We start from the raw sequence: 23,190 nt of genomic DNA on the forward strand, positions 1-23,190 counted from the left end.
CGACTCATGGCAGCCCAGCTCCAGGTTGAGCTGTTGTTCAGCATCTTAGCTGTGGAGGGCAGTGTCACTGGCCCCCATATGTGGGATCCGAACCGGGGCCCTCTGGCATCCCAAGCGAGTTCTTAACCATCGCGCCACTCGGCCGGCCCAGGCTCCTCTCTCTTATAATTGTGAAATTTCCCTTCTCTGATTTCCTAGAACATTTGCTTATTGTCTGTATAATTTATCTGAAGTTTACTAGATCTGGCCTTGCAGAGTTAATTAACTTTTCCTATTCCTGGATCACCTACACTGGAGCCTCAAAGGCAGGTTTTCTCCTCATTGTATCCACAGCGATACTGGGCACACGGCTGGGCTCAAGAAACACATGGTTTTGGAATTTCAAGTAGAAAAAATAATTCAGAAGCCATGGAGTCTTGGAATCTGTAATAATGACAAAAAACTTGGTTAGCTATTTGAGTGGGCAGCCTTCTTCTTAGAGCAAGAATTCTCACACTTCAACGTGCCTTAGAATCAATCACCTGGAGGGCTTATTAAAACAGATAGTTGGGCACCATCCCAGAGTTTCTGCAGGTCTGAAAATTTGCCTGGTGTTGTGTTTTACATACATTATCTCATTTAATTCTCACACAGCCCTAGGAAAAAGGTACTATTTTAACTCTAATTTTGTTGATGGGTAGCTGGCGCACGAAGCCAACTGGCGGTTGAGCTAGATCCGGCACTAGCCACTTCCACCATCGTGGAGGTGGGTGTCTGTGTGCAGAGATTAGAATGCCTTTTCTTTCTTCTAGGGTCCAAAATGCAAAAGAGAAATTCCCTGAGGGGGTGGAGTGGGAGTCTAAAGGGTCCCTAGTCTGATCTTTTGGCCCCATCTGGTGGTTTCATGTCTGACTAAAAAGTGTTGGTCGGTTATCTCCCCCTGCTGGTGAGAATGGTAGGGTCGGCCAGCCTCCTCTGAGATCCACGTGCCTGAGCCGGCTTTTTCCGGAGTCGATTATCTTGAGGCGGCTGTTCCGAGGAGGGAGGCTCTTCTGAGGCGGTTAGTACCTTGTCCCTCATCTGTTTTTTGTTTTGTTTTGTTTTGATTTGATTTGATTTGATTTGTTTTGTCTTGTTTATGTTTCTGATCGGTGTGGAGCGCCTTTCCCTTGAGTACCTTTAGTTCCGATCCATGTATGGCTTGTTAAGGGTACAATTACTTTTTCTAGGTATTAAAAGAGCCTTTTGCCTTATATATATAAATATGTAAATATATTCTATATCAGGGCTGGAGATGTGGCTGAGGGAACTAGGCTGTTAAATCAGATTTTTTTTTCTGTCGAACCAACAAGCTTGTCTCGAACATCTGAGAAAAAGTGCTTAAATATGGTATTGGTGACAAAGGTTTTCTCCTTCCCTCCAAATAATACCTTTATCTGTGAATGAATGTTTTTTTAAAAAAGATTGTGAAGCAGAGGAAGGGGATCTGGAATCACGAACCCCTTTGGTTCCCTCACAGAGCTTGTAGGCATCCTCCGCCCGACACACACCCCTAAGGATCCCCCTGGTTTTAGGGACATTAAAATGGGATGAAGACTGACCTAGTCTTCAGCTTTCTCATGTAGTTGCCCCGTGGGGGTGTCAGATTTAGCCCTTCTGTGCCTGTTGCTCTCAAAACAAGATGGTAAATGGGGGTAGTGAGTTCATGTGGCCACTAGGGAGGCGCCACTGCTTGGACAACGGTTTCCCACACAGTACAAGATTACCCCACACAAAAGTCCATTTTGCCAAGCATTCCTCAAACTAAAAGAGAAATTGGTGATTCCACCCTGGTAGAATCACTTCCCATCCTAAAAACTGCATTTTGGTGTATGTTATGCTTATTGACTTAATATTTAATATTATATTTATAATATAGATTATATAATATTATACTTAGGAATATAATAATATTTCCTTAATAGCCCCATCATAAAGATGTGTATAGGTTCGAAGAAGTGATTGTCCAACTCTCTGTATAGACTGTAACAGTGGCTCAAGTACTTAGACACTCAGTAATCACTCTTAGTGATGCTGGGGTGATTATAACAGTGATTGTGTTGGCAGTAATAGTGTGCTGAGGAACATGTATCCTCTGAAATTCTTAGCAGTTGTATATTCATCTTTGTTGGCACTTATAACATTCTGCCTGTGTTGTAGTTATTTCATTATGAGTTTTATTTTTCCAAGTACAGAAATGCTGAATGATGAATGATGGATTTGTCTATTTCTCCTTTCAGTTCTATCATATTTTGCTTCATGTATTTTCCAGCCCTACTGGTTAGTGTATACACATTTAGGATTGCTGTGTCTTCATGGTGGATTGATACTTTTATCATTATGTAATAATATTCCTCTCTGTCCTTGGTAATTGACTTTGCTCTGAAGTTTACTTTATCTGATATTAATATAGCTATTCCTGCTTTTTAAAAATTAATATATGTATGGTATATCTTTTTCCACTTTTTAATTTTCAACCTCCTTATATCATTATATTTGAAGTGGGTTTCTTGTTCACAGCATGTTATTGGATCATGTTTTTCAAAGCCGCTCTGCCAATCTCTGTCTTTTAATTATTTTACTTAAACTATATTTAATGTGATTTTTGATCTGTTGGGGTTTAAGGTCATCATTTTACTTTTTGTTTTCTGATGATTTCCTCTGTTTCTCATTTGCGTTTTCTTTTTCCTGCCTTCCAGTCAGTTACTTGAGGATTTGTTTGAATTCCATTTTGATGTATCGATAGTGTTTTTGAGTGTCTCTCTTTACTAGTGCATGTTTGAGGTATTACATTATACATACACAACTTATCACAGTCTGTTTGAGTTAACATTTTACCAGTTTGATGGAGGGGTAGAAACCTTTCCTTCCTTTACCCTTCCCCATCTATATTGTTGTTTTAAACATTTCCTCTACATACATTGAGAACCACATCAGAGAGTGCTATAATTTTTGCTAATACTGTCAAACATAATTGAGAAAACAATATCAGAAGGAGTCTATTGTATCTACCTATATTTTTGCTCTTTCCACTGTTGTTTCTTCCTGATTTTACAAGATTCCTCCTATTAATATATGGTTTTTTTTTTTACTTTGTGAACTTTCTATTCTTTTAATGTGGGCATCCAAGAATGACTTGATTTCCCCATTACTCCTGAGGATATTTTCCTTGGATATAGAATTCTGAGATGAATGTTCTTTTGTTTTAGTTCTTGGAAAACCTTGTGTTACCGCTTTCTGGCATGCATGGTTTCTGATGAGAAATCCTTTATCATTTAAAAAAAATGCCCCTATTAGAAAGGTGCCTTTTCTCTCTTGCTGGTTTCAAGGTTGATTTTTTTCTCTGTCTTTATCTTTCAGAAGCTTGATTATAATGTGCCTTTGTTTGCATTTCTTTGGGTTTATCCTGTTTGGGGTTTGCTTAGCTTCTTGAAACTATAGGTTTATGTATCAAGTTTGGGGAATTTTCAGCCTTTTTTACAATAAGTATTTTTGTAGAGAAGATTACCAGAAGTAGAATATCTGGGTAGAAGAGTTTTAAAATTAAGTAGGTATTTTCAAATAACCCTCTTAAAGTTTATGGCAGTTTTTACTTCTACCAACAGTGAATAAAAGTGCCTGTTTAGCCACCCCCTTATCAGCAGAAGTTATTATTATTCTATAAAACCTTTGCCAATGTCCCAAACCAAAAAAAATGTGTTGCTGTTTTAATCTGCATTTATTTTTAGTGAAATTAATCATATTTTCATGTTTATTAACCATTCATATTTGTTCTCTAGTTCATTTTTTGCCAGGTTTTTTTTTTTTGATGGGTGGTTCATTTTTTTCTTGTGGATCATGAAGTTCTCTTTGTACATTTTGGAAATTATTTTTCTGTCATTTGTGCTGCCAACGTTTTTTGCCAGTTTGTTGTTAGTTTTTTTTTAACCTTGTTTTTGTTTCCTGTTTGTTTTTCCAAACAAAATTAAAAATTTTTTAGCTACTAAAATTTATTGATCCTTTTGCTGTGTCTAGATTTTTTTGTCCTGTTTGGATAGGTTTTTCTTTCTGCAAGATTATAAAAATATTCTTTTATATTTCGTCTAGTATTTCCATGGCTTCATTTTCACAATTAAATCTTGGATCCGCCTGGAATATATTCTCATGTAAAAGTAAGGTAGATAATAGCAGATCTTTTCTATCATGTTTTAAAACAGAGATGTAGGAGGGAGGAGATAGGAGAGTTTATGAGAATATTGTATGCCTGGGGGGAGAGAAATATAGAAAAATGGTAGAGTCAAAGGGCTGTCTCCTTTTGTCTCAGTTTTATCTCTGAGTGCCACCCAAAGGAAAGGTTAAGTCAATGGGAGGTGTGAAGGTTGAGAGAAAAACAAATTCAAAAATTTTTGGAAAACTCACAACTTGTACTCAATAACTTTTAAAAAATTGAGGTATAGTTGGCATACAACATTGTATTAGTTTCAGGTGTACAACATAATTATTCAATACGTGTATGTATTGTGAAATGATCACCATACTTGGAAAAATGAAATAGCTTGTTTTGTAATTTTTGTGTTGCTGTTGTTTTGGTAGGTGAACCTTTTTTTCTCTTGACTAAAGAAGACATATAGTGACTTATGTTAATACTATATTTCCTTTATAGTTCATCCCAGTGGGACAGTTATCCACAGTTATGATTTTTAAAGGAAGATACTCATTTACTTAGTTAACAAATAATTTTCAGTCATCTGTCAAGTAAGCTCGTATCAGGAAATGCTTATGTGTTTGATCTCTGGAATCAGACTGCTTGGGTTTAAATCCCAGCCCAATAATATAGTAGCTGTGTGATCTTGGGCAAGTTACTAAACTTCTCTGTGCTTCAAATTCCTCTTCTGAAAAATGGGGCTATTAACACCTCATTGTATTGTTGTGAGTGTCAGAACAGTGTAAAACATATAGTAAGCAATTGGTAAATGTGAACTATTATTAATGCTAATCACTGGAGATAGAGCACAAAAGATATGGTACTTGTAGTTATAGACCTTGCATTCTTGAGTGAGGTTATGGGTTAAAAAATTACAAATAGCAATAATTGCTCTAAAAGAAATGTAAGGGGCTGAGATAGAGTATAAGGCGGGGGAGGGGGTGATTTTACCTTAGTTAACGTGGTCAGGAAAGGCATAGGGGGGACTTTTAAGCTGAGACTGGAAACATGAGAAAAAAACAAGTAATTTAAAGAATGGAGCTAAGAATATTCCACACAACGAAAACAGCATGTGCAAAGATCCTGAGGAGAGGGATTTTGGTATATTCAAAGCTTTGAAAGTATACCATTATGGTTGCAATGGAATAAATGAGAAGAGAGGTATGAGATGAGGTTAGTGAGATAGGTGGGACTTGTAGATCAGATTAAGGAGTTTGGATTTTATCTTAAATTCTGTGGGAAACTACTAAAGCAGGAGAGGGACAGGATATAATTTTTCTTTTTAAAAAAGATTGATTTTGTTGTCATGTCGTATATGTATTAGAGATGGGCAAGATTGGAAAGGGGGAGAGCAGCTTGAAGGCGCTTGACAGTAGTTCAAATGAGAGATTATGGTGGCAGTGGAGATGGAGAGAAGTGGAAGCTATATTTTTGAGGTAGAATCAACAGAATTTGCTGGAGGATTGGATATGAGAGAGTAAGGTGATGGAAAAGTTTGAAACAAGGATGATACCAGGTTTCTGGCTTGATTAACAGGCTTGATGTGGTACCAGTTTCTGAAATGGGGGGGATTGGGGGAAGAATCAGGTTTGGTAACGGTTGTGAACATGTTGAGTTTATGAATCTGGAGTTCATGGCCAGTTTTTAGATGATATTTAAAGTCACGGATCTGGATGAGATAACATAGGGAGATTAAAAAGAGAAGAGGGCCTTCGATTATGTGAATATTTTACACTGAATGTAGAGTCTATGAGATACTAAAAGGAGAATGGGCTAATAATAAAGGTAGGGATAATTTAGTGGTAGAGTATCTGCTCTATATGCAGGAAGTCCTAGATTTTATTTCTGGCATCTCCCTTTTCTCTTTGCCTTCTCAGAGGACAGTGCAGGGCTATATGTTCTTTTAGTCTTTTGTCAATTACTTACATATATTTTCTAGTTCCTGGAACAAAGTAGGTGCTCAGTAAATATTTGAATGAATAAATTAATGTATGAATGAAGTAAATGAGAATATCTTAGTTGTAGTACCTGCTGTGCCAGAATGTAGCTTTGTGATACTGAGCAGTTAACAAACTACAATTTTATCTATAACATGGCAATAATAAAAGTACCTATCGTTTTGGACAGGGTTTAAAATACTAAAAAATTATAATAATTAGCATAGAGCTAGTGCTGAGTTAATAATAGCTACTATTATTAGCTCTCTGCACTTGGATACTTACCCATATAAGGGGTAATAATTTCTGCCCTGCTTCCCTTCACAACGCCATTTGTGAAGCCAGCAGAAGTTAACGTTTGATTCTACAAAGGGTTATTCACATTAATGTTTTAACTAGGCTGAACCTACGTTGTACCGCCACTCTCCTCCCTCCCTCCAGCAGTGTTATTTAAATGAAAATGCCTCTTTAAAGAGACCCAGTACGCTCGCTGGTTAAACCAGCCTAGTCCAACCTATGGAAACGACGCCCCAATGCAAAGTGAGTTCAACTAAAAAGCCCAGCCCCGCCCCTCCTTGCGGGGCGAGCGCACATCGCAACTCTGCACGTTGATTGGCCCCTGCTGGCCAATCATCACTGCGCTTCTTCGGGAGCTGGAATTTTCAAAATTCGTTACTGGCCGATTGCAGGGAGCACTGGCCTGGTTGCGAGCAAGACGCGTAGCTACGACACGGAGCTCCATTCATTTCCAGGGGCCTCTCCTGGTCTAGAAGTGTGCCCATGGTCTTTCCTGCTCTGCCCTTAATCTCGGTGTGAGGTAGGTGCCTTTGGGTTTGTACTGCCCGCTGGAATATCTGGCTCTGTCGCACGCGGGTCGTTCCTTGGGCATCACTCCGGCCCCTTGTTACCGTTGTCTTCTCTTGTTGGTTGCGCCGGCGTACCTGTTAGGAAACCGTTGTTTTGTTCTGTCAGTGAGAAGTCTGCGGAGAGAGCCCTGTAAGCGGTTGGGCAGGGAGTGTGTATTGGAGGGTAAGATGGCAGAGCAAATGAGACTGGGTCCCGCAGGCTTTAGGTGGAGCGTCCGGTACACGTGCCTGGATCAGAATCCATTTATAAAACGTCTTTATACAAGTGAAAGTGTGCAGGATCAGTTTCCTCCACAAGATATATCAGAGAATGCTACTTTAGGGATGGATGTCTTTTGAACTACAGGTTGACGGGTATGAAGGAGGATGAAAACGAGTCTTTTCTCCCTTATTATCCTTTTTATCTCGCTTCTATCCCCGCCTCCAATCACTTCAGCTCTGCCTAGCCCATTGTTCTCTGCTATATGATTAGAATCCTAGAAGGTCAGAGGTTGAAGGGACCCTAGAATAGTGCTTCTTAAACTTTAAAATGCATACGGGGATATTGTTAATTTGCATGTTCCTATTTGATAAGGCCTACCTGGGCCTGAGACTTTAAATTGCTAAAAGCTCCCACGTGACGCTGTTGGTGCTGGTCCATTTACCACGGTTTAAATAGCGGAGGCTCAGGTCCCATTGCTTCATTTTATTAGGTGGGGAAAGGAAGCCTAGATAGAGAAAAGGGATTTTCCCAGTGTCACCCAGCCAGCTAGGGGCAGGGTCAGAACTGGACCCTAGGCATCCTTCCCTGCCCAGTGCTGCTTTTATTGACATCATGCTGTTTTCTCTCCCCAGCGTCTTGCTGTCTGTATGTAAATTGAAGTTGTATGTAAAATGAAATTACTACTGTTTCCTATAGATTGTCTTGATCTACAGTCTTGGAGTCTGAACAGTTGGGCTTCTAAAAGAGCCAATTTGTCCCTGTGTGCTTTTCAGCACTGCTCTGGGACGTCCAGTGGGGTCTTCAACACTTAGTGTGCATGTAGGGGAGATGGAAAGTCTGGAAAATGGAAAGGATTCTAATTTTTTTGTTTAAGTAAGGCTTGGCGTTTTGTAGGTGGTAGAAGTCGAGAGTGCTCTGCAGAAAGTGTCTTTTTATGAAAGCATGTTTTTGGTGGTGTCAATCCCTTATCCCCTCCAAGTGACAGGGAAATTAGTTGAAAGTCAGTGTGTGTGTCCCCCAAAGCAAGTGATTGTTGTTCAGGATAGTGAAGGTGGTATGTAACCTTAATGTTGTCGACATAAGAAATGTCCAAACCTGTGGATAATTGTTATAAGAGTTTCTTTGAGCCAAACATATTCCGGGGAGCAAGATTTCAAACGCTCTGGAGAAGAACAATTTTGTACCTTTTTTATGCATTTGAAATTAAGAGTTAACAAGTGTTATATGCTCTTGAGGGTTAATAACCCCTGCGAGGGTTATTACTTCTGGCACTTCAAAGGTGTGTTAACCTAAATTCACTAGAACAATGGACAGGGCTGGCATAAAACCTTTCACTAAAGAAGTTCTGTGCCTGGGGCATGACTACCCACCATGACCTGCCCTGTTAGGAATTTATGATCAGATCATCCTGTGAGGTCACTTACCATAGATCCCCCCCTTTGATTTGTCCACAATGTGAAAAACCTTATTTTCTCTGAGGTTTAATTAACCTGTGACATCATCACTGAAAGTTTTCTAGCCTATTTTGCTCCAGTCTGATTTTTAATTTCCCTTTGAAAGATAAAGTTTTCAGAACATGAGTATTTAGTCATCCATTAAAAAATGGCTTGAGGTATGAACAATAACAGTGGAATAAGTGGTTTTCATACAGTGCAGTTAAGGGTGGGTGCACCCAATGTAGCTTTATTGTTGCTTGGCTGAATTCTGAAGGATGAGTTTGAAAATAGTTTTGGATTTGGGGGAAGGGAAAGGTGAGTAAGACCCACCATTTATTTAGCGTGCCTACCATGCTTAGTCTTTGACATGCAAATTTATATTTGAGCTACAGGATACCTCTGCAAGTGAAAGGTGGCATAGCTTTTTTGTGCAAGAGGAACCTGGGGCTCAAAGATGCTAATTTGGCTGCTTTAGAAGCCCAAATTCTTTAAAAAAAAAACCTGTGCTCATTCTACCTCCTCACACTGCCACACTACAGCCTTTCACTTTAGACTATGGACTGTTTTGGAATGTTTTTGAGTGTGATTGGAGAGACTTCATGGTATTTTAGAAAGAGTCCTGGAAAGAGTTGGGTGATCTATGCTGCTTACAGTTTGTCCTGTGTAGTAAGTCAGTTGGAAACATTTTTGTCAGGATCAACTGAGTTAATAAATATGAAGGCACATACTCGTACTGACTTTTCCTCACTGACAACATGTTTAATACTTCTCCATCCAAAGCAAAACCCAAATCAGCCTTTCTCCTTTCTTAAACCTACTCCTCAAGCTGTAGGCTTCTCTGCTTTTCTTTCTTAACAGCCGCTTAGCCCCAGCCTAGCTTTTGGCTCCTTTCTAACTCCTCTGAGACAAATTCTTTATACTCCAGACAACCTGTACATCCCTGAACCTGGTGCTCTGCAGGTTCAAGCCTCTGTCTGGGTTTAGGCATTCGTTGCCTGGAAAGCCCCTCAGTCTTCTTGGGAATGGCTTTGTCATTTAAGTCCAGATGGAATGAATATAAACTCCACTGTGAAGCCTTTCTCCGCCCCTCTCCCCTCCACCCACAAGGTCACTGACTTTCCATTGGGTTTCTATAGTACTTGGTTAAGTCATTTGTCATATTTTAATGACTGTTACAGCTGTGCATGTGAATACTTCTAGGATAAGATCCATGATTTATTTGTGTTTGTAGCTCCATTGCCTGAAGTATTTGGTATATACTGGTACATCTGTAGCATTGCCTTTAGGGTCTCTCTTTAAAAAGCCTGATTGTCAATGCAGTTGAACTTGGAGATTGAATATGGGTGGGCTTGGAGGGGCAGTTGTATCTGAGTGGGAAGGGTCTCTTGTGTAGCCAAAAAAATGATTCCTCCTCATAATGTATTTACTTGTAAGACATACGTGTGTCCTAACTATTGAGGACTTAAAAACTAAAAGAACATTAAGAAATATAGAATGGGGTTCTATACTGAAGAAGGTAGGATTCTCCCAAGGGTTGTAATGCCTGTTACATTTTTATGTCAAGTGATTTTCAATAAGTGAGTTCCTTCGGCTGTTATCTCATCTTTTGATTTTTTTTCCCTACTAGGTTTCAAGAACTGGATTACAGTTTCTTCTGATTGAATGCAGCCTTTGAATACTCTGACCTATTGTGCATATGTGTGTGTACAATGAATTCTTGTGTCTTCTCTGTAGCATCATTATAATCGCTGTGGTCAGGACCCCATGCCTTTTAAAGAACATTAATCCTACCAGCTAGCCTCCATACTATATTATCTGTCATGTTATTGATTGTTTTCAATTGTCAAAGTCTCATGTAAGTTGCCCCCCAATGTTCCTAGGCCTAAAGTAGGGGCTAGGCCATAGTACTGGTGCCCACAGAAGATGACAGGTACTATGCTGGGCTTTTTACATAGAGTATCTCATTTAATTTGAACAGAACCCTGCAGAGGTAGCTATACTTATCTCCGTTTTATAGATGAGATAACTGAAACCCAAGGAGTTTCAGCCACTTGCCCAAGGTTAATTGTGGTAGAAACAAGATTTGAACCCAGATCTGCCTAACTCAAAGTCTGTTTTCTCCTAGGAGTGCTATAGAGAGACTGGGTTTTTTCAGGTTTCCAGAGAATTCTGTGATGTTTCTGGTGAATGGTGTTTTAAAGAGTCACTTTCTGATTGCAGCTGTGCCTTGGATAGACACTGCTGAATCTGTAAGAGATGTCACTTCCACTACCACCCCAAAGCTCCAAACATGAGACTAAGAAATCTCGGTCCAGCGAAATTGTACCCAGTGATCATGACCAATTTGAAAAGGTTAGAACAAGCTCTCTCTCCCAACGGCATCTCGAGTAGCTTCTTCCTCTTTTGGCTCAGTCCCTACCCTCACCCTTAAATCTTTCAGAATATGGGTGGTTTAACTTGAGGAGGAGGGAAGGGGTGGGAGCTCTTGTAGTTGGAAACCAGCAAATTAGAACTTGGGGGAGAAAGTGTGAGCTCTTTCTTTTAAATGCATGGCTGAAATGAAGGCCACCCTCTACAGTCTGCAGAAGCAAACAAAACTCTTGTTAATGATCACGTTAATGATCACATTTATACTCTTACTTTCTCTAAGATGCTCAAAGCACTTTGCCAGGAGGCTGCTTGATATACATCCTGGGGAAAGGATGAAGATTAGGTCAACAAATGTGTTATGCTTTTCACAGCTATTTACCGGTAATTTGGAGAATGGGTCCATTTTGACTCTGTTGTTTGACCTTGTGAATCGTTTGACATAGTCATTCTGATTCCTGAGATGTTATATGTTTGTTCATCATCATACATATTTTAATCAGCATTTTACTAAACTAATGAATTACCATTAAGAAAGTATTTGCTGGAACAAACATCATTAGGCCAATTTAATTTCCTTGATTAGTTTCCTCTCAGTACTAATATTTCTAATCATTTTCATTTTTGTTTTACTAAAATGATTTTCATGGAGGGGCCAGATGTGTTTTTCTATATAAATTGGCAAGAAAGACTTGATACATTCATCAGATTTTTGTCCATATCAAATTTTCTGATTAGAGTTCTACCATTGTAAGATTTTTGTATGTGTTTGTGATAGTTATTTTTCAAAATCCAACTTTCTTGAGGTACCTTTTGTAAATCTAAATTTTATTGAGTTCAGTTTCAACTGTAAATTTTATTTGGGGCTTATTATTTCTGCTAGTAATATTAAGTAGGAATTAATTAGATAACAGATTGACAGTTTACTTCTTAACTAATTTGTGAGCAAATAACATTTTATTTGTGTTAATTATTTCCACTAGGATTAGTTATCATGAACTACACAAAAGACTAATAGCTTACTTATTTCTTAGCTTAATCAATTAGAAAACAGAAGTAATTCTTCTCAGCTCTTTCGGGATTACTCTGCTGTGCTGGATTGGTGTATTGTATTATGAATCCAATTCTCAAAATTTCTGATCACTTACTGTGTCATCTACTAACCATTTATGGTGTAGATGGAGAACAGAGCAAATAAATGGTCTGACCTCAGTGCATCTGTTTCACATTATAACAACTCTCTGATATAGATAGGGCAGGGTTTATTTTGATTTCCTAAAGGATATCTGATACTTGGGAAACGTTCACCAAATAAACACTATTAAGGAGTAGGAGAGTCCTACAATGTGATTTACCCTAACCTTTATACAAGTAGATGGTCTTAACTCATTTGAGAGTGGGGTAAGGCATGTACAGATAAACAATACTCAGAAAGAAAGCCCCCCCCTTGCTCCAAAATATTCACCTCTCCTCCCTTCTATCACCCCTCCTATGTATACACTGACAAATAGGAATTCATATGGATTACCAAAGTCCTTTATTAAAATACAAATTTTTCCCTGTGAGCTTTACAATTATATTGGACTATATACTTTTTTTTAAATTTGAGTTTATTTGAGCCCAACAGATGGCATGCCAGGAAGCAAGGTCTCAAATGCTCCCTTGGACTATATACTTTTAAAATATGATTTATGTCCATTTATAGTGTATACAGACTTTTTTTACATGCATTCCTTTATTTAGTCCTCAAATAAGGTGGGTTATCATTCCAATTTTGCTGATAAGAAAATTGAGGCAAAGATATTAAGTGACTTGTCTAAGGTCAATGGCTAGTAAAGAGCTGATCCTGGACCAGTATCTAGGTATGTATATTATTGTCCTTATTGGGAATGTCTTAAATTAACTACTTAACATAAGATACACTTAAATGTTTGTTAAATTATTGAACTGATTTATCTGAGAGGATCCATATTAAAGGAATGACTGGGAAAGGCAGGGTACCGATGGTGGTTGTTAATCTTGGATAGGATAACTATAAATATGAGAGAAGTAAGAGGGAAAATTAACTTCACCAAGATATTTTGCTCATTCTGAGAGCTACACTGAAGGTCATCTTGTCTCTCAACAGCCTTGTTCCCTGACAGTCTTGTCCCCATCATCAATGATACCTCCTTCAGAGACTCTCTAAGCAGCAGTGCGTGCCAAAATTTCATTTTGCTATAGTTTATTGGGGTTTATTATATGCATCTGCAGTTGCTTGGAGATTCTAGAGTTTCCCCCTGAGCCCCAAAGATGACCCAAAGTCCCTGAAAAGACTGTTCACAATTGGATATACTCATTTACCTCTGTTGCTTTTTCAGAAAGGGGAGAACTACCAAGCAAAGATAGCTCCATCTTTACCTCAGGGACCACTCAAAAAGAGATCAGCTCTGGAAGATGTCACCAATGTGAGTATGCTAGTCCAGTCCTCTGCTGTGGTATTGCATAAGCTTTAGACAGCCCCTTCCTTGAGGGACCTTTCCAGTTTACCAGACTCTGGCCCTCTCTGGAATGTTGAGAGCTGATTTTATTTGGAATCAGTGACCCAGTTTCAGAACCTGCAGGGGCTCTTCTGCTGGCATATACCATCTGAATTAATTGGTGGAGCCCTCTGGAAGAAGCAAAGTGATGATCAGATATGAAATTGTAGATAAATATGAGAACTATGGGATCTTGCAGTTAGATCAAGTCCAGAGGTGGGTCAGCTGGCTGCCTAGGCCTTAAAGGTCAGTACTTTGATGGATTCATTGCAGTCTAGGGCAATGTTGATCAATTCAAGCACTGTGGGCATTTTGGGCAGGACATTTTTTTCTGTTGCATAAGACTGACCTCAGCCAGCATCCCTGGCCTGCAGGCATTAAGTTCCAGTAGCATCCTAGTCATAGTGACAGTCAAAAATGCCCCCTGAAGTACAGAACCGTTGAGCCCCACAGTTCCATGATCTGGTTTTTAACTATGGAGATCTTGAAAACTCAATTTTGACTAGAATTCTTGAGTTTGCTTTATTTATCTCCCTTCTGGGATTATTAAGGTACCAGCAAAAAGCAGAATGAATAGTTAGGATGTTACTAATTGAATATAGAATTGGGACAAAGGTAATCTGTAGGCTTAGAAAATAATAACTGATGCCTACTGAGTGCTTACCATCTGCCAGGCACTATTCTAAGCACTTTTTTCTGTATTAACTCGATCCTCATATAAGCCTATGAAGTAGACACTATCGTATAATTATCTGTACTTTACAAATGAGGACTTACCCAATGTTGGTTTTGAAGTCTTGTTTTGACTAGGATACAGAGAACCCTGGGGAGCTATTCTTGTCCTCCATAATAAAGTGCCCTTCTGTGGCTACCAGAATACTTGTATCTACTGGGTAATATTGTGTTGTCAGAAAAGTCATGACACATTTTTTTTTGCAATGAAAAATATAGAAAAAATATGTCATTACTTTTCCTACAACCCAATATTTTACTCCCTTGGGCAGGATTGGCTAAGCATTGACAAAGTTCTCCCCTTTGAATCTATGGTCTTTATTTTTTATTGTTTTAAATCAACCCTTGCTCATATAGTAGTTTTTATTAACAGGCAACATTACAGTTAACCATGATTCAGTTGCTTGTGAGTTCCAAATCATTTGGGGACAAAGCCAGACATCCTATCTTAGCTTACAGACTTGTGCTGAAGCTACTTTTGATTTTGTGCTTTATGCATCCAGGCCCAACCACCTCCTATAGATGTTGTGCAGAATAGTTCTTATTTTATACACAGTCCCTATCTATCGGTCATTTTGGAATTACTTCAATGTTAAAATATTGATTTTCTGACCCATTACCCTGCTCATGTTTAGTTCTAAATATATCACTCCATCTTGTGATGGATTGCTACTGAACCTGTCTAAGCGAACAGCTTGGTTGGTTTCACACTACAAAAGTTTGCCAATACAGTGTTCTGAATCTCTGCTCTTTAGATGCTGTGTGTCCACCCTCGTGCTAACACAGTCTCTTCGTGGAGATTACAACATATAAGATTAGGTTACACCTTTCTGCAGAATTTCAGATTTACTATAGGCTGGTTGAAAGAGACTCCTCCCACATAGACCTGTAAGGTTAGGTTCATTTCATGGCTTGTTTATCCATGAATCTTGAGACTTGGCTAAAATGAGATAGCCACACAAATCAAGACCAGATGAAATCAATCTTGGTGTGGCTTCCATTGGCCCACAGAGCCCCTGATGGGTGTATGGTGACACTGCAAAGCAAGTTCTCACAACATGTGAGAAACTTTCTTGTTATGTCTCATTCCTTTTTTTCCATGAAGTCTATATGGCCATTTATGAAGAACAAACACAGATAAACTATTAGGAAGTACATGCAGATATCCAGGACCCTCCTGACTCTCTAACTGATTTCAACATCTGTTAGGTCACATCCTCCTCCAGGGTATGGGTGGGGTTAGCAAGACATCCCTGAGCAGTAGCTTTGCCTCTATCTTGCTTTACAGAATCTCAGAAAGCCATTTTCATTTTGCATTCAAGTTCTGAAGATTCACTTTAGTCACCATGAATGGTCGTTGGTGCTTTCCAGAGAAAGTTCCATTATTATAGTGTACCTAAGCCATTCCTAGGGTTGGGCATTTGCAGATGTCTGAGCTCATCTATTTGAAGGTTTAGGGCACTTTTCTCTATGAATTTTGGGGATACTCTGTCTGATGATTTTCTTCTTCCTCTCAGTATTATTAGGTCTCCATGTTCCCATATCTGTCTTCTCCCTGACATTCACCACAGTGAGGTCCTGGCCTGCCAAAACAGTTGATCTATTTTAATTAATGTTATGAGTGTTTTTCTTTTCCTCTCCTTTATCATTCCAGCATGGAACAGACTTTTGATATGTAAGAGCTGGTCTTAAACCACTAGGTTCCATATCCATGTTTACCTAAATGATTTTGTGTCTGTAGGATTTTCATCTCTATTTTCCTTTTTTTTTTTTTTTTTTTTTTTTTTAGCTGAGCCATCCCGCCACCTGTTGGCAGCTCACGGCTGCTCAGCTTGGGCTGACTCGAACCGCTGTTGCTCAGAGCTCAAACTCTTGAGCGAGCTCTTAACCAACTGAGCCACTCAGCCGGCCCTTATTTTCCTATATTTCTTGATGAAAGAATTATGGAGAAGTACAGTAAAGGTCCCCTTGAGCTTAGATCTGAATATGTTAGTGCCTTGACTTCACATATGGCAAAAATGCAGAGTTTGACCCTAGGGGCTAGGGTCTCCACCTCTCTCCTGCTAAGAATGCGCTTCTTTTCCAATTCTGAATCCCAGTTGCACATAAAAGGAGTTTGTAAAACTTTAGGTGAAGTTAACATAAAAACTGCCAAGCTCTTTGAAGAGCAGAGGTGGATGACTTCAGGGCCTAAGAAAGAATTCCCTGTTGGATTGTAGTTGCTTATTATGGTCTGATGATACAAAGGCATCACTTTTTTACATTTCATTTGGAAATAATTTAAAATTTACAAACAGTTGCAAAAAATAAAAAATAGCACAAAGAACACACATATACTCTTTACCGAGGCACCTATTGTTAACATTTTATCCCATTTGCTTACATAAATCATGTCCCTTTACCCCTAAGTACTTCAGCGTATATTTCCTCAGAGAAATTGTCTTGTGTATCCACAGTACAATTAACAACTTAATAAAATTACACTGATAACAGTATTTTTATGTAACCTGTCATCCAATTTTTTTCAGTTGACTTTATATTGTCAGTGTTAAAAGCATTTTTCCCCTCCAGTAAAGGACTCGGTCTAGGGTCATTTACTTGTCATGTCTGTAGCTTCTTTTAATCTTTTCCATAGCCTATCTTTGTGTGTGTGTGTTTTTAATGACATTAGCCTTTTTGAAGAATACAATCCCACCCAACTCCCTCTTTTAAAAATAGAACGTTCCTCATTTTGTGTTTGTCTGATGTTTCCATGTGGTTAGATTGATGTTGTATATTCTTGGCTAGAATACTGTGTAGATGATGTTCTGTTCTTATAGTATCACATCTGGAGCTACACAATGTCCATCTGTCCCTCATTGGTGATGTTCATTTTGATCACTTTGTTAAGATGTTATTTGGTTTCTCCGCTGCATAATTACTGTTTGTTTATTTATTTTTATCTTATAACTGATAAGCAGTCTGTGGGACACAACCGTCTGCAAATAACCTCGTCATCAAAAGGTCACCTTGATTTAGCATCCATTGATGATTTTTGCCTAAACCGGTCTTTATGATGATTTTTCCAAATCTAGTGCTTGCTCCCTATTTATCAATTTGACCTTGGCATTCTACCACAAACATGAGTCTTCCCTCCTTTTCTGTTTATTTATTATTGGCATAGATTTATGAATTCCTATTTTTTTCTGTGGTTTATTGTTCATTATTGCACTTAATTATTTTGGTGCTCAAACTGTCCCAGGTTTGGTCAGTAGGGTCCACTTCAAACTGACAACTGTGATATGCTCTCATAATTGTGACATACTGTCTTTGTGACATACTCATAATTTTTTTGAGCAATTTCTTTTGTGCATAACAGGATGTTCCAGATTCATTTTGGATGTATTTTATCTCAGCCCTGGAATGGTATAAGAGACCAAGATCTCAGTGCTAGATGTGCTACTGGGGTGTCTGCTTTTTATGCCCTTTCAGCAGACAGAACTAGGAAATATGTGCATATATACACACATACATGTGCTTCAACATACATATACATATATCTAAACACATAGGTAGGCACACATATATCTATATACTCAGATGTATATTTACATATACATGAGGTCATACACCCTTCATTCCAAAAAACAGGGTTCTTTCTTGTATTCCCTGCTCTATATTTGTATGTTCCTTCTACAATTAGAATCCTGGTTCCCAAGAATATCAGTGTATTTACTCAATACTGTAATACCTCTAAAAGAGTTTCAAAATTACTACGTCCATACCATCATAATAAACAAACCTACTAAAAGACGTTCCAGATTCATTTGCAATATTCTCTGCCACTCCATAAGCCCATCGTGATTGAGGGTATATATGTTGAGGGTATATAGTCTAAAATAAATCCTGAATTTACTTGGGTTAGTTGTCTTGAATTTTTTTCTGTTTTTTTTTCTTTAGTGTGGTTATATTTATTTAAAATATAATTAGGTTCAATTTGTTTCATTTTAAAGGTATAACTTTTAAATTTATTTTTACTAACATTACTTATAGTCCCATGATCTCCTCTACTGTTTAATAGAATTAGTCATGATTAGAGTTTGTGGTGGAGCTTCCCAGAGCCACATGTTAAATAAATATCCCCTCAATGAGATGGGATAGATGTATCACAGGTAGTGTTATATTACAGGTCTACCCTGAAAAGCTAGTTGATCTTGGTATACCCAGGCAGCAAAGCCAGTTATATTGCCTCCCCTCCCCCTTCCCCCGAACATCTTATGGGGTCAAAATGGAATGTGATGTTAGCAAAACATCTTTTGGGGAATTTGCCGGCCAGTATGTCTGACGTGGAGATCAGAACTATGTCCTGTGTGACTTAGAATCACTTAGGGATGCTGTTTAGCTAATATTTACCAGTCGTACTGTACTGCTAGGTTCCACTGTGATTAGTCCACACCAGTGCTATACCGGTTGTGAGATGTTTTGGTTATTGTTCCTGGGAGCACCCGAACAAGGTGTTCAGGGCAGGCATGTGGGTCAGGACTTTTCTGTAAGAGCCACCTCTGTGGGAATTAGTGCTTCTCTCCATTTCTTTGCTTCCTTCTCCCCTCTATTTTCTGCAGGCTTCTCAAAGTCAACCTGCCCAGCTCAAGAGGGAAGCCAATAAGGAGTTTGTTAAAGAAGTTTCCAAGATGATAAACAGGGACACACCTACTCTTGGAGTGGCCGAAAACAATGAGATGAATATGAAAAAGTGAGTAAGAGGGCACACAGATGGCATTGTTTTAGTTGGTTAAAGAGAGCGTGTGACATCCTTTTGTCGCCATTGAGCCACAGTGGTGATTACTACGTTAGCCCTGGTTGCTGAGGTGGGCCTCGCTGTGGTTTTAAAGTGTTACAGGCCTCTTCTCGTTCTCTTTCTCTTTCTCCGTATTGAAAGATATGCATATTGAAAGATGACATAACAGTGTCATTGGGGAATCTGCCAAAAGATCTTGTGCTCATCTTTTCTATCTTTTAGTAATTCAGTCCCTGTTTGAGCCATCTGTGCTTGAGAGTGTGGGGGCAACTTAACTCTTCGGAGGCTTCTCAGCAGCTGGTTGATAGCTTGCCTGTCTGCCTATCCATTAGAAGCTTTAGGGGAGCTTTGTCCCTTGTTACTGGAGAGAGGTTACTGTCTCCCTAGGCAGAAAAACGTGTTTCCCAGCTCTTACAAGGAACTGTTCATAGGTTCTCCTAGTAGGTATGAGTATTCTCATCTAGGATTGGAGAAGGGATTTATTTCTAGAAAAACTGTTATTGGAAGAGGAGTTGGAGAGTGGAGTGAAACCATTCTATGTCCTCTCCTCATTCCAGTGGGACAGATAGATAGCTATAGTGGGGCTAAGCATGGGCTCCAAAGGGTAAGGGGGAAAAGTTGAACTCTAGAAAATTAACATGCCAGGTCCACAGGACACTTTGCTAATTACCCAGCAGAAAGAAATCAAACCAGAAGTTTAACATTTAGCCCTACTTGGTTTCTTACTGAAATGGAACTCCTGGGATTTGCATGCATTTTATGTGAATTTCATGACTTACTTCCTTTTTAATTTCTTTCATCATGCTGCCTTGAACAGGGAAAGCCTCACAAAATGCCATAAATACTCTTGCCTTCATTCGGGGTTCAGTGGAATGGATCCTAATAATAGACTAGAATGGATAGCTAACAGTTATTGAGAGCTCAGTGTAATCACACATTATTCTAAGTGAGTTTTTTTGGTAACAGCTTAACTGAGATATAATTCACAGACCACACAATTCATCCATGTAAAGTGTATATAATTCAGTGGCTTTTAGTATAGTCACAGTTATGCAGCTGTGACCACAATAAATTTTAGAATATCTTCATCAACCCAAAAAGAAACCCTGTACTTATAGCTATCATCTCAATTCCCCTATCCTTCCAAGCTCTAGGCAGTCACTAATATATTTTCTGTCTCTATAGATTTACCTGTTATAGACACTTCATATAAATGGTCTTATGTGTCTGGCCTCTCACTTAGCATAATGTTTCCAAGGTTCATCCATGTTGTAGCATGCATCAGTACTTCATTCATTTTTATTGGCAAATAATATTCCTCTGTATGGATACACCATATTTTGTTTACCTATTCATCACTTGATGGACAGTTGTGTTGTTTCCACCTTTTGGTTATTATAAATAGTGCTGGTGTGAACATTCATTTATAAGTTTTTGTTTGAACACCTATTTTTTAATTATTGTGTTTATTTTCCTAGGAATGTAATTGCTAGGTCACATGGTAATTCTATGTTGAACTCATTGAGGAACTGCCAAGCTGTATTACATACTAGTTGCACCATTTTACACATCCCTACCAGCAGTATAAGAGGGTTTCCAATTTTCCACATCCCTTGCGATTTCCTTCCTTCCTTCCTTCCTTCCTTCCTTCCTTCCTTCTTTCCTTCTTTCCATCCTATTCTCTTCCTCCCTCCCTCCCTCCGTCACTTCCTCCCTCCTCCCCTCCCTCTGCCCTTCCCTCTCTCCCTCTCTCTAATGGCCATCTTAGTGGGTGTGAATCATATTTCATTGTGGTTTATTTCAGAGTTGCATTTGTCTGCTGTTGAGCATCTTTCATGTGATTGGTTGCTACTGCATATTTCTTTGGAGGAATGCTTATTCAGATCCTTTGCCCATTTTTAAAATTTGGTTATTGAGCTTTTCATTATTGAGTTGTAAGGGTTCTTTATATATTTTTTATACAAGTCCCTGATCAGATAAATGATTTGCGAATATTTTCACCCATTCTGTAGGCTGTCTTTTCACTTTCTTGTTGCAGTCCTTTGAGGAACAAATGTTTTTAATTTTGAAGAATCCAATTTATTTTTTCTTCTGTTGCTTATGATTTTGGTATCATATTTAACAAACCATTGCCAAATCCAAGGTTACAAAGATTTACTTTTAAGATTTTCTTTTCAGAGTTTTCAAGTTTTAACTCTTAACTTAGGTTTTTGAGTTAATTTTTGTTGTTGGTGTATGTTAGGGGTCTAAACTTCATTGTTTTGCATGCACATATCCAGCTGTCCCAGCACCATTTATTTTTTGTAAAGATTTTTTATTGGGGAATTGGGGGGATGGGAACAGCGCTGGGGATCGGGGAAAGGGGAACAGACAAGCTGCTGTCGTTTTGTTCTTCAGTCTAGTTGTGGAGGATGTTGCTTCACTGGCCCATGTTGGCGCCATCATTGAGCTCTTCCTGGGCGGGGCACATCAGTCGCCGGCTTCTGGACGGCCGCTCTCTGCGGCTGCTGGCCGCTCACGCTGGCTGCTGGCTACACAAGGTAGCCCATGGCAACCCACTGCAGCAGGGGCTGCAGCCTACGCCGTCGCCCGCGACTCACAGCAGCCCAGCTCCAGGTTGAGCTGTTGTTCAGCATCTTAGCTGTGGAGGGCAGTGTCACTGGCCCTCATATGTGGGATCCGAACCGGGGCCCTCTGGCATCCCAAGCCAGCTCTTAACCAATGTGCCACTCGGCCGGCCCAGCTTTTATTTTTATTGCACGTAAATTCACATTTATTATAGCAAAGTAAGAAATTATAATTACCTATGATCCCACAACCACTGTTAATAGGTGTGTATATTATCCCCACTTTTAAAGTGGTGGTTATCTACTAGGGTTGCACCTGTAATGCACAAATCAGAGAATCACAAATGCCCAAGTCCCATCCCAGACTCACCAAATCAGAATTATGGGATTGTGCCCCAGGCACACATATTTTTATAAAGCTCTGCAAGTGAGCTTTACAGAAGGTATACTAATGTACGAGTAGACCTTTTTTGTTTTGTTTTGTTTTTGTTTTTTTGTTTTTAAGCTGAGCCATCCTGCCACCTGTTGGCAGCTCAACTCAGGCCGGGAATCAAACCGCTGTTGCCCAGAGCTCACATTCTTGAGTGAGCTCGTAACCAACTGAGTCACTCGGCCGGTCCTTATATACCTTTTGATAGAGAATCACAGTTGACTATTTTGGTATACAGTTCTGTGAAATTTTGACATTTGTTTTGAAATAATGGATTTATAAGAAGTTGCAAAAATAGTATAGAGAGTTCATGTGTACCCTTTACCTAGTTTCTCCCAATGATAATATTTTGTATAAATGTAATATAGTGTCACAATCAAAGTCCACAGGTTTTATTTAAATTTCATCAGTTTTACATGCAGTTATTTGTGTGTGTTTATATAATTTTATCACATATGTAAATTTTGTAAGCAGCAGCAGCACCACCACCGCCACCACCACAGTTAAGATACAAAACTGTTCCATCACTACAGGTATCTCCCATGTTACCCTTTTATAACTGCAGCTATCTCCCTCCCCTCACCTTCCTGTCCCTGGAAACTCCTAATTTGTTCTCCACCTCTTTAATTTTGCAATTTCATGAATGTCACATAATGTCATACAGTATGTAACCTTTTGAGATTGACTTTTGTTACTCACCATAGTTCCATTAAGATCCATCCATGTTGTGTGTATCAATAGTTCATTCCTTTTGATTGCTGAGTACTATTCCATGGTAGCGATACCATGGTTTGTTTAACCATTCACCCATTGGAGGACATTAGGGTTGTTTCCAGTTTTTGAGACCCTGAAAAGAATTGCTATAAAAATTCATGTACAGGTTTTTATGTGAATAGAAGTTTTCATTTCCAACATGAATACTTAGGAGTGGGATTGCTGGGTCATATGATAAATGTACGTTTAACTTAATGAGAAACTGTCACAGGAAGATTGTACTATATTACGTTCTCACCTGCAGTATGAGCGAGTTCTAGGTGCCCTGCATCCTTGTTGGCACTTGGTATTTTGTTTTTTTAATTTTAGCCATCTAGTCAGTGTTTAGAGGAATGTCATCATAGTTTTAATTTGCATTTCCTCAAGGGCTAATAATGAACAT

At 39.0% G+C, this 23,190-nt stretch overlaps 1 protein-coding gene across 4 annotated transcripts in view; it reads left to right on the plus strand.

Annotated features, from left to right (window-relative positions):
• The first annotated feature begins 964 nt into the window (after positions 1-964).
• The window catches only part of CCNB3 (cyclin B3), a 45,899-nt gene continuing 23,673 nt past the window's right edge, over positions 965-23,190 (plus strand). For 2 of the 4 annotated variants that reach the window (XM_019631041.1, XM_019631043.1), the window contains exons 1-4: positions 965-1,039; positions 10,863-10,994; positions 13,370-13,456; positions 18,862-18,992. In XM_019631041.1, the coding sequence (XP_019486586.1) occupies positions 10,899-10,994; positions 13,370-13,456; positions 18,862-18,992 (314 nt within the window). In that variant the 5' untranslated portion in view covers positions 965-1,039; positions 10,863-10,898. Of the gene's footprint in view, positions 1,040-6,839; positions 6,956-10,862; positions 10,995-13,369; positions 13,457-18,861; positions 18,993-23,190 lie in introns of those variants that run through there. The other 2 variants (XM_019631042.1, XM_019631044.1) reach the window with 2 other exon arrangements.

The sequence above is a fragment of the Hipposideros armiger genome, unplaced genomic scaffold (assembly GCF_001890085.2).
Source record: "Hipposideros armiger isolate ML-2016 unplaced genomic scaffold, ASM189008v1 scaffold_980, whole genome shotgun sequence".
NCBI classification, from domain to species: Eukaryota; Metazoa; Chordata; class Mammalia; order Chiroptera; family Hipposideridae; genus Hipposideros; species Hipposideros armiger.